The sequence below is a fragment of the Nymphaea colorata genome, chromosome 2, assembly GCF_008831285.2.
Source record: "Nymphaea colorata isolate Beijing-Zhang1983 chromosome 2, ASM883128v2, whole genome shotgun sequence".
Lineage (NCBI taxonomy): Eukaryota > Viridiplantae > Streptophyta > Magnoliopsida > Nymphaeales > Nymphaeaceae > Nymphaea > Nymphaea colorata.
The window spans coordinates 36,096,755-36,108,067 of record NC_045139.1 but is presented as its reverse complement, the minus strand read 5'-3'; the positions used below and the strand labels follow the sequence as shown (position 1 = coordinate 36,108,067).

The 11,313-nt window shown below is 38.8% G+C and overlaps 2 protein-coding genes across 3 annotated transcripts; one reads left to right on the top strand and one right to left on the bottom strand.

The window, feature by feature from the left end:
* Positions 1–115: 115 nt before the first annotated feature.
* LOC116248358 (uncharacterized) lies at positions 116–1,593 on the bottom strand. Its single transcript, XM_031621106.2, has one exon. It carries the CDS (start codon positions 1,488–1,490, stop codon positions 345–347), a length of 1,146 nt encoding a protein of 381 aa, XP_031476966.1. The 5' UTR covers positions 1,491–1,593; the 3' UTR covers positions 116–344.
* Positions 1,594–3,573: 1,980 nt separating this feature from the next.
* Positions 3,574–9,329, top strand: LOC116249336 (signal recognition particle 14 kDa protein). 2 transcript variants are annotated; one of them, XM_031622585.2, is made up of 4 exons: positions 3,574–3,726; positions 4,004–4,097; positions 5,722–5,822; positions 9,001–9,329. In XM_031622585.2, the coding sequence occupies exons 1-4, from the start codon at positions 3,724–3,726 to the stop codon at positions 9,145–9,147; spliced, it is 345 nt and encodes a 114-aa protein (XP_031478445.1). In that variant the 5' UTR covers positions 3,574–3,723; the 3' UTR covers positions 9,148–9,329. The 2 variants fall into 2 exon arrangements, with proteins under 2 accessions (XP_031478445.1, XP_031478444.1); XM_031622584.2 differs by lacking the exon at positions 3,574–3,726 and having other exon boundaries at positions 3,965–4,097.
* Positions 9,330–11,313: the final 1,984 nt, after the last annotated feature.

Below are 11,313 nucleotides of genomic sequence, written 5' to 3'. Positions count from 1 at the left end.
AGAAAATAGTTGAAACCAACTACCATGTTCAGCACAGGAGAGCTTTTGTTGTTTCTCTTTGTAAAAACAACAATAAGTGCAGTAGCATGTGAGTATTGCATCTAAAGAAACAAGATGAGCAAATAATTTTATGTATTCGTTTCTAGAGAAAAAAAGAACATTTTCTCTACATTTCGATTACAGAACAGAATACACAGACAAAAGAAAAAGGACTAAGAAAAATCGTGGTGGCAATTTTAATAGTGACAGAAAACAAGTACCAGATAAGTAGCATACCAAAATAGACACTCACATCCCGACAACAAGCCCGTTGCTGCAAAATTCTAAGTTACCATAATTCATGATCAACTGCAAATGGGACACAAGATCAATCCATTCTCATTACATTCCCCACATTTTGCAACTTCTTTGTTCTCATCCAAAATCTTTCTGCTTCCGTTGCAATCCATGCAGACAACAAACCTTACCCCTCCACAACCAACACATCCTCTGCCATTTCCGCAGCTAGTGGCCCTCGGCAGCCCAGTAACGAGCAACTCCAACTTCCCATTCTCCTGAAGTTTCGTCACTTCTTCCACGCCACCAATGCACCTTCCTTTTATGAACACCATCGGTACTTTTGCTTCCTTTGGCCCCATCAACTCCCTCAGCTCTTCCTTAAACCCAGAGTCCATCGAGATGTCCCGCTCGATTATCCGAACCTCGTATTCTTCGATGGCGGACCTCACCTTGTTGCAATCATCGAACGTCTTTCTGATACCGCGCAGAGTCGTCGTGTAGAGCACTACACAGCTTTCACCACCAGGCGGACACTTCTCCTTGAATGAACCCAACAGATGTGCAGGGGACCTTTTCCTCTCTTCTTCCTCCAAGGACAATTCGTTCTCAAAGGAGGCCAAAAGTTCGGGGTCGAAAAGCGGATTGCAGTACCGCCTGGACGACATCGAAAATCTTCCACTCTCTTTAGGATTCTTGTCCACGGTGACCTTCTTCGTACCTGGCTTAGAAAGGGGGCCCTGATTTTCCATCAAATTGGAAGGCCTCAGCACTTGCCTTACACCAAGCGGCGATCTCTGCTTCTCTGATCCCGGAGACTGCACGTTCTCCTTATCCGCCGGATACTTTCTCGGCATCGTAGGCTGCTTCTTCTTGTTGGTATCCTTTGAATCATGATGGGCAGCAGCCAAAACGCCATGGTTGGACCTGGATTTGTTATTTACAGGGGAAGACTGAGGCGCATCGTCCTCTAGACCTGCCATTAGCTCTCGAGCATTGATGATCTCCGGCTCGGAGCGGTTGGGGCTGAACACGGAAGAGATGCCACGAAATTTGGAGATGGTGGTGAACGGGCTTCGCGCTTCCTCTGGTCCTCTGTCCAGATTGAGGACGCCATACGTGCTGGACGTGAGGAAGACGACGTGGTTCGCGCTACCACCATCTTTTTCTTCCTCGATCTCTCTTCTTGCAAATTTGGAAGACACACAACCCATGGATAGAATCAGAGATTCAGAGATGCAGAACCAACATTCAGAAAAGGGAAGATAAGAATATGACGATATCAGAGAGAGAGAGAGAGACAGAGACAGAGACAGAAGGGGGTGTTGCCAAGAGTGACAACGGTCATATGTGTCTTGTGGGAGGCCCCAACGGTCGGGAAAAAGAAATTTCAGTTTTTGGAATTTCGCTTTTTGTCCTGTTAGGTTTTTAAAAAACGGGAGGTTCGAACGCACGCGTGTTGACCTGTGCAAAGTCCCGGGTCGGGTGGGAACGCACGATCCGAGACTCACCTGATTCGGCGGCCGGCCGCCGACGGAGTTCCTTCCTGCAGGAGCTTGGACGTCGTTCATCGCTTCAGATGGACGACCACCAGAGCTCCAATTCCAACAGACGGGTCGATTATGGGCAGTTAAAAATGAGTAGCGGCGGAGACGCTCAAGGGGAACCAGACCTTAAATCCACTTATCTAACATCCTAGAGATGTCAAACCACTCCAAATCTGAGATCCACATTTGAAACAAACAAGACATAAATGGATACACATTTCCACATTTATCTGAGTGGCAATCCATTAGAATTTAGAATACCTCGATGAAATGAATGTCTTAGTATAAGAAGCAAGTCATAATAAGGAACCAATGAATAACTAATGCCTAATATATGTACAACTACCATTGTCGATAGGGATGCCAATATATCTGTTTTGAATCGGATATCCGACCAAATCGATCTGAAAAAATCGGATGTGAAAAAAAAAATAATATCAAAATAGTATCTGATTAAGGAATCGAATCGTATGTGGATTTAATAAATTGCAATCGATCCGATTCAAATTTGGATTCGGATATACATAAATATGTGATCGGATTCGGAAACAAATTCGGATTTGACTTATTTTCAGACAAATATCATGTATCTAATGCTATTAAATTTTGAAAATTGGTAAAATCCGGTTCAAATTTTGGATTCAGATATAAATAAAAAATTCAGATTTGGATTGTAAAATCAAATTTTTGATTTGGATTCGAACATGACTTTTCTGTATTCAAATATGTGAATATCCTAAAAAGCATACATGATTAAGGATGTATCCGTTCTGAATGTTGACATCCCTAACCATCGAGCATCTTGGATTTGAAACTATTCATATCAAAGGGCAGGATGTAATGTGGAAGATCTCATGATATTGTTGATATATATATATATATATATATATATATATATATATATATATATATATATATATATATATATATATATATATATATATATATATATATATATATATATATATATATATATATATATATATATATAGTATGTGAAAGAAAAGAGATTGGTAAGTACAAAAATCCTTTTAAGTAGAAAACTCACAAGGAATCATCTTAGTCATTGATCATTTTAAGAGTACAAATAAAAGAAAAACAATGAGAAAATTGAGATAAGGTATTTTAGACATTAATTAAGAACATTTTATTATTGATTTTCTCTTAACCAACTATCTTGCAAAAATCAATGGTCCATATAATTCCTTATAGGTACCTACCTATTTCATATTAATAAGTTTACTGTATTCATCCACTCATCTCACACATGTAACCCATTATATACACACACATCTGTGCGTACAGCCTCTTATTGCATGCACCTCAATGCTTTGCACCGGGTTATTATATATATATATATATATATATATATATATATATATAATGTTTTTAAATTTTTTAAGTTTTTTTTTGTCCCATAAAAAATTGTATTTTTTTGTTAACAAGAGCGTTTTGGTCATTAAAATTTGTGCTCTAACGTGCACATATAACCAGCTCCGAAGTTTTTTGTGAGATGTCAGGTTAAGTTGGAACCAATTGGTAACCAGTTACAAATTTTAATCTGAATCCACATTCCAAAATCCGAATTGAATTCAATATTGGTTTTTAATTCTGGTTATACGATGCATGCGCAAACCAAAAAACTGAAGTTTGGGTCTGATGGCGTAAGATGTGCCTAGACCAGATCCGAGTCCGACCGGTTCATAATCCATATCTCGAAATACTTCGCCGGAATTCTAAAGCAAATCCAGACCGGACTTTGATCCGAACTGACTCCGGTTCTTTACCGTGCAGAAGGAGAGCCGGCGCCCCGGCACGATCTTCCCTCAATTTGCAATGATCGAGCAATATATCATTTATCATCTTCTTTGGCCTCAGCCCTCGCATCTCGCTCGTAGCCATGGTAAGCGTTTACTCCCTTCTCACGTTGTAAACTATCTTGTGTTTTGTGATCTGCCCTTTCCGGTTTGGAGAAGCTCTAGAGGAGAATCGATGGGAGAATCCGACATTGGTGAATAATTAATACCGCTTGTTGGGCTCTCTTGTGATCACCGATTATCGGGTTTTAGCAGAATTTGGTTCCCGTTTGAGCTTCTCTGTTTGCGTCTTTCTTCTTCTCCTTCGCTTTCGATGTGTAAATCTCCAAATCTTTTCTCATGTTTCTCCTGCGAAACCTTCAGGTTCTCCTGCAACCAGACCCGTTTCTTAACGAGTTGACGAGCATGTACGAGCGCAACAGAGAAAAAGGCTCCGTCTGGGTTACCCTCAAGCGATGTAGGAACCTCTCTTTTGCTTTTGTTGCTTAGAGCCTTCGTTACTTGTTGTTGGGACAGGGTTATTCTCTTTCTACAGGGTGTTGGGATTCGTAGGCCTTATCAAACTTGATTGAATGGGGCTTTTGGCGCTTTTCACGGCTATTTTTTTTTATAGTAAGATTGGGTAATTGGGATTGTTTATTGTCTTAAGAAAACTGCCTGTTGTTGTGATACACTATTGGGTTTCCTCTTTCCTTTTTCTCTCTCTTGTTTTGGTAGTTACAGGATTCATCTTGTTGGTAGTCTGGATTCATCTTGTTGGTAGTCTTTCTTTTGTGAATTGGGGTCTAGCATTATGGATTCTCTCTTCTTATAAAAGACCCTGGTTTTGCCTAGTGGCTTTGAGAGCTGGCAGACTGGAGCATGCTGTTTCGTGGGATTGACAAACCTGTTTATAGTTCATTTTAGTACTGAGGCAGATCGGCATTGTGAGCCCTGCCTTTTCTTTTTCTTGTTGTTAAGGTGCTAGTTTTGTTTCTGACTTAGGAAAGACTGATGCACAGTCAACTTAAGAGTGAGATATATGAAGAAAAATGAGCTATAGTTCCATGCTTTCAACTGACCAGCCTAATACCAGACCTGGAAAGAGTATTTGAGCTGTTCTAAATTATTTACACTGTTTATTGGTTTTAAGTGTGACTTCTGTAATGTGCGATCTGTTGGAAAGGTTTTAATCTTTAACCGCTGCTAGTATTTTAGGTTTATTTTCTACAACGTACTATGGAGTATCTGTGATTATTACAATCTAGCATTATTTTGCACATATCTTAGGATTCCAGGCATCCCTGAGGCTGTCTAAATTCTAAACATGTCCATTTCCAGCCTTTTTCTAAAAATTTCTTGCAATTTATGGTTTCTCTGTTATCCTATTGATGCTTTGTAGATTAAGTTCAACTTATAGTAGGCAGATGGAAAAGTTCCTGAAATGGCATTTTCATGGCGCTGGCTGAGGACCTGAAATTGATTTGAAAAGCAAGCCAAAGTAGATCAACCTTTTTTGCTTTTCAATGGTTGTAGTTTGTTAATGACCTCAGTCTTACCACGTCTTTTCTCATTTGTAACACTTTTTGCTACTTATAAGTTACAATACATGAGTGCAGTATACCAGTATCCGACTTATTTGTGCCTCTCTCACCTTCTTCTCAACCATGATAGTTCCTGTTTATTCTGCAACCCTTGCTACTTCACATCCTTGCTCATCCTACCTGCCCTCACTACCCACTGTTAGAAGCCTCAAACAGTGCTATTGTCACTCTTGACAACTCTCAATATTTATTGTGAGAAGTTACAACTGAAGAAAATCTTATGGTGATCTTTCTCCCCTTCTGCAGTGGTGTTTCTGATTGTATAAGATAGGCACCTTGTACCTGCATTTTCATTACACTGTTTTGGCATTTCATTGTGATATTCTGTAAACCCAAACCAACAAGAGATCATAACAGAATGAGACCTGAATTCTTGCTTCTCCTTGTGGTGACTTTATATTTTTCATAATTTCTGTTGATTTTTTCATCTCAAAATATCATTTTTTTATTTGTACTGACATCTTGTATTTCCTGTTATAAATGGTGGTCCCATTGAAGCATGCCTAAGGCCTAAGGGGAAGAGGAAGTTGGAAATTGATGCTTCAGAATATAAATGCCTTGTAAGGGCAACAGATGGGCAAAAGACAATCTCTACAGTGGTATGTTTTGGTCAGCCTAAAAGCTTAGCAGTTTTTTATCATTGGATATTTGTTTCTCTTAGTAATTTCCTTTTTCTTTCACCTGACTTTATATCTCATCAGTTTAGTGAGGTAAATTACATGTGCAAAGTACATCTCTTGTAGCTTAAATGGTTGAAAAACAATGATTTAAAATTATTAACTGGGGTATGTGTTTCTCTTATTATTTTCTTTTTCTTTTACTTCTTTTACATTTTGTCGGTTTAGTGAGGTAAATTACTTGTGCAGAGTACATATCTTGTAGCTTAAGTGGTTAAGAAACAATACTTTAAATTTATCTTTAACCAGCACTAGAAGAATTTTTTATGTTTCTTCTATGCTTTGTTAGTTAACAAGAAATTTTTAACGTATCACATTTGTAGGTTGGTAATAGACATACCTTAAGGTAATTCAACTCATTATATGCTCCTTTCTTCGTAATGCATTCATGTAGCACTACTCTTATAGATGACTAATACTATTTTTGACCTTGCAAGGTTAGAGAGAGTGCATACAATAGCGAAACCTACATCTTAAAATTCTTATTTGCTTCGCTTCCATGCTTGAACTTATAATGAGTTGAATTACCTTAAGGTATGTCTATTACCAACCTACAAATGTGATACGTTAAAAATTTCTTGTTAACTAACAAAGCATAGAAGAAACATAAAAATTTCTTCTAGTGCTGGTTAAAGATAAATTCTTATTTGCTTCGCTTCCATGCTTGAACTTGTTGTCACAATGAGTGAGTGGGAATGGTATCTTTCTAATGAAGTAGTGGTTTTAAGTGGTGCCATATTTGCTGTTGACAGGAGCAGGAGCCTGCTGTTATTGACATGCCATTTGCAATATTTAACTGGCTTTCCTCTTTTAACTAAAGCAATCCACATGTTTTCTAGTTCATGTCCTGATATTTGGGAAGGCATATATATATATATATATATATATATATATATATATATATATATATATATATATATATATTAATGCTTGAAGCATTTTCCAGTTCTTGCTTGCATGTGTGCATCTCTATGCATTGATAATAATTTGTGTGCTTAAGTGATCAGTGGTTATAGGTTCAAGTGAAAGCATGCTGCTAAGCTTTTTGATAAACTTGTCCTCCATAATCTTTATTCCTCCCAAGGCTGTAGCCACAAAAGCAAGGCCATATAATGTCTCACTTTCCATCCCCGGGTAATCTTCCCTGATTTTTTTTCAAAACAGTCAAAGAAATTATACAACTCTAGAGTGCTTAGATTGCAGGATCTGCCAAAAGGTCTAGCATATGGTAATATTATATGCCTGGGAATTTGAGTAAGAAGATGCATACTTCCACATATAATCTTACACTTTATGATGAAAGTGTTGATCTTGTCCATCACTCCCTTACTGCAGTACACAATACACATGTTATGTGCAGGTTGGCACATTTTTCTAAACTGCAGGCTATCCGTCCAAATATGTAGATATCTCTTTAGCTAAGGAACACTCAAAATGATTCAACTTTCCATGGTGGTTATACCAAGAGACACGCTAACTCACCTGTCTGTAGTGACATATTTGAGGAAGTTATTCTCAGAAGCATGTGTTGTCTTAGAAAGCATCTAATGGATGGCATATGAAGGTGGTGGTTACTGGAAAACCATAAACTACTTACGTTTGCATGTCTGAGGGATATCAGGGGTTTTACCAACTTGAGACCTATGCTGCTGTGCATGGGACAGAAGGTTGTTAGGTCCATTTGCTTATATGAGAAATGAAGATGAAAATGAACAAAAAATGAATTGTTTCACTTGTGAGGAATCTTTGCTAACTGCATGAACTTCTTTTAGTGATACAAAGGACATACAAACTAAATCTGGAGAATGCAAATCTTTCATGAATCTGATCACACTTATGTTGTTCAGATTACTTTTTGTTGTACCTATGATTCCTTTTTTAACTTGAACATTACCACATGCATGCACTTGCATCTTGAAACTATTTTCTGCTGTAAATAGTTTATGCAACCTGCAAACCATGACCTTAAGAATAAGAATATAACTCCACATAACTGATCGATGCTGTGCGTTGCTTGCAAGTCAATCCATCCAGTCTAAAAACTATTTTAGTGTATATTCACATATTATCCTGGTGTGTGTATGTGTGTGGTGTTTCCTTCTTTGGTGTTGGTGTGGGGATTGGGGAGAGGGGGTGGGGGGGAGGGGAGGATTGGGGATGGGGTGGGGTTTGGTGGTGAGGGGGCAGGTTGGTTTACACACCTGGGAAACCATTGATGTCTCTCAACCCAGGCTGTGGTTTCCATGTGAAATAGAATCTACCTATAGTATTCCCAGGATTTAGGCAGGAGTTGTTAAACCACCAATACATTACTGATTTTCATTTTGCTATCTGTCCTGCATTGCTTTGTTGTTGTAGGTTGGAAAGCATGACTGTTATGCTTCTTTTCGATCAGTAGGGAGTACTGAACCATGAGCCAGCAACTTGTATAGCTTCTGGACCAACTGATATTTATTTTATGGAAAGTGACTCTAGTTTAAGAATAACTAAGACCTGGAAATTGTTATGCTGTCTTTCTCTATCCAATTTCATTAATTTCATGTATTTGAACTTGGATTCGTTAGATTTGCTTCTCACCATCACCTCTTGAAATTTGTCAATGGCTAAGTCTGGGAAAATTTCTGTTTCAATAGACAAATATTGTTTTGGTATTTAATAGAAAAACATGATAGATATATACTATTTGCTGTAAGAGTTATGTCTGTATCTACTTGTCTCAGTCACACTTCCCGTCTTTGTCAAGTACTTTGACCAGGCATTGACAAATTTTATTGTGTTATGTGCATGAGGGTTGAACATAATTTTAAAGAAATTTCAATCTAAGCTGTGGTATGTTTAATCTTAGCTTGGACTTCTGATCTTCTTGTGTTTGTTTGAACCAAGGCAGGAAATCATGCCTTGTTACATACTATAGGCCAGAGAACAGCTCTAGCCTTAGCAGTGGCAGCAATTGCCAATAAAGTAATCAAAACATTTTGCATGTTAACTAGCTCATTCTGATCCTCAAGTTAGTTATCCAAGTTAACTGACAAGGTAATTCTGTATGCTTTTTGGATTTAAGTTGGTCTTTCTGAGTCAATTGTTATGGTTGTCTATGTAGCTCTCTGCCAAGGATCATGTACGTTTCCAGGCATCTTATGCCACAGTTTTGAAAGCCCACATGGATGCATTGAAGAAGAGGGAGAGGAAGGACAAGAAAAAGGTTGCTGAGGCAGATAAACAGAAAGCATCTTCCAAGGCGACTTAGGGTGAAATTTGCTCTTGCAGAAACATACCAAAAATTGAGTGCTATAACATATAAATTTCAGAATTTAGTTCTTTCGTGGAAAATTTCATCATTTTTCCTGCCTTTGACATCCTAAAATATTGCCCAGAGAGCTGCTTTAGCATTGTTTTGCAATCCATTTAATGATATGTTTTTTGAAGCAACGGCGTAATATTTTGTCTCACCACCTTCTGTTTTGAGCCATCCATCTATTGAATTAGCAACAATCTGGGCATGAGCTAAACTGAGATAATTTGTTGTTATTGGCAATATGAGTTGAACATCTGAGCATAGGCCACAGTTATGTGCATAATTTTTCGTGGCATGAAGCAGCCAAGGGCATCCATCAGCATAGACAAAAGCACCAATCAGCATAAAAATAAAGCGAATGGTTGATAAGCTCTTGAATATTTCAGCGTATGAACTTTGAAAATTTATGAAGCTGCAATGAAGTATAAGCTAGCACTGTTCCGATCTGAGTCCCCTGGGGCGTATCTTGTGTGAAGAGTGACATTCATGAATGACCTTGACTATCGTATGATAGCAGTACAATTATCCATTTCAGAAACTCCTGATCAGGTGGGTCATAATTTTTTGTCGAATAATAACATGAGCTTGAGAAGGTAAGAGGCTGTCCAGATGATGCAAAAAGCGTGGTTTCAAGTTATGTAAGTTTTTTAGTGTTTTTTGTCCCCTTTTTTCTGGTCTTTTGTATTGAAAAGGAAGAAAGCACTGTTGGTTGAGACGTCCTCATTGTAGGCACCGGTCGTATTGGTTACTCAATTGAAATGCATAAATGCAGATGCATCTCCCTGAAATTTCCCTTTGCCTTTGCGTAGGCCTGGTAAATAAGCTGCATGAACCAAGTGATGCATCTGTGGGCTTTCCTACTTTAATTCAAAAATGTTTGTCTGAACAAAACTTTGTTTGTATAAAATTTGCCCCTTTTATATTATTTATGTGTTTCAAACTTCTCAGCTATGTGTTTATAGAAACAGCTGATGAGCCAAAACTAACAACCTCAAGTTTTATCTTCTGCTAATTTGTGCATGAGACTAAGCTTGTATTGGACTCATTAGGTAAAACTTAACATGGATGACCTTTTGAGAATTGAAGCAGCTCATTAGCATGATGTGTCGTTCATTTGCCGGTTCCATCTACCTGACAAGTTTCTTGCCTGGGTTGTCCGTTGGAGCGAAGGATGGGCTACATAAGTACTGAACTTGGACTATAATTTACTGAGGATTCAAATACTAATTCTCGGCAGGTGGCAACATCACTTACTCATTATCGACATCTTTATGAGTACAAAAGTAAGATCACAACCACCGGAACTTCTCTCAGGCTACCCACCTGACCTACCCGTCCATCTCGGTTTCTCCCCTTACACCATGTTGACGTTTCCTCTCGTCCACATTGATGGCTGCACGCAGTATAACCCAGTCTTGGAAGCGATACAGGCCGTCAGGGTTGCCCAAGTGTCTCTGTGCTTTACCGACTTTGCTGGACCCACTTGGTCATGGCACGAGTAGGTCTCAAGAGGTCATGGCACGAGTAGGGCTCAAGATCACATAGAAGTTGAATTCACTCTTCCCTCCTCCTTGAAAAGACGGCCAAAAAGAGGAGAAAAAATAAAACCTTTCATGTAAGATTGGTTAAAATTTTCATATGGAAAATTTCTTATTTCCAATCCAAATGCCACTAGAAAATGGAAATATTAGTGATCCGGAGTTTGTTTGAGCTAAATCTTTCAGCAAGTGAAAAGTTGAAAGAAATCATTTTTAAAACTCTTGGTATGGAAAGGGCCCATGAGAACATCAATGTGTCACTCTTAGGTCTCAACTAGCCCCGAGGGGTATAGCATAGCTGGTTGGTGTGAGAGGTGCATAAGCGATATGTCCTTAAGATTTTCATGGGTGCTACTGTGGACTCCAAATGGTGGTATGCATGTCACTCGAGTTGATGGGTGTCCCGTAAGACCACCCAAGTCCCGAAGCATCCCTATGTTTTTTGTGGTGGGGGGGGGGGGGGGGAGGTGTGTTGCTTGGTTGCTTCGCCTCTCACCTACCACCACCACAACTACTGTTGGGTCTCAACCTCTAAATGGTGAGGAACTGTCTTTGTCCAAAGTGGCCTAATTTGGTAGAT

Excerpts from the sequence above, each read along its gene's own strand:
- LOC116248358 (XM_031621106.2), bottom strand. The coding sequence starts at position 1,490 with ATGGGTTGTGTGTCTTCCAAATTTGCAAGAAGAGAGATCGAGGAAGAA.
- LOC116249336 (XM_031622584.2), top strand. The coding sequence starts at position 3,980 with ATGTTTCTCCTGCGAAACCTTCAGGTTCTCCTGCAACCAGACCCGTTT. Across the intron at positions 4,098-5,721 it reads CTGGGTTACCCTCAAGCGAT|CATGCCTAAGGCCTAAGGGG; the intron begins GTAGGAACCTCT and ends GTCCCATTGAAG. Across the intron at positions 5,823-9,000 it reads AAAAGACAATCTCTACAGTG|CTCTCTGCCAAGGATCATGT; the intron begins GTATGTTTTGGT and ends TTGTCTATGTAG.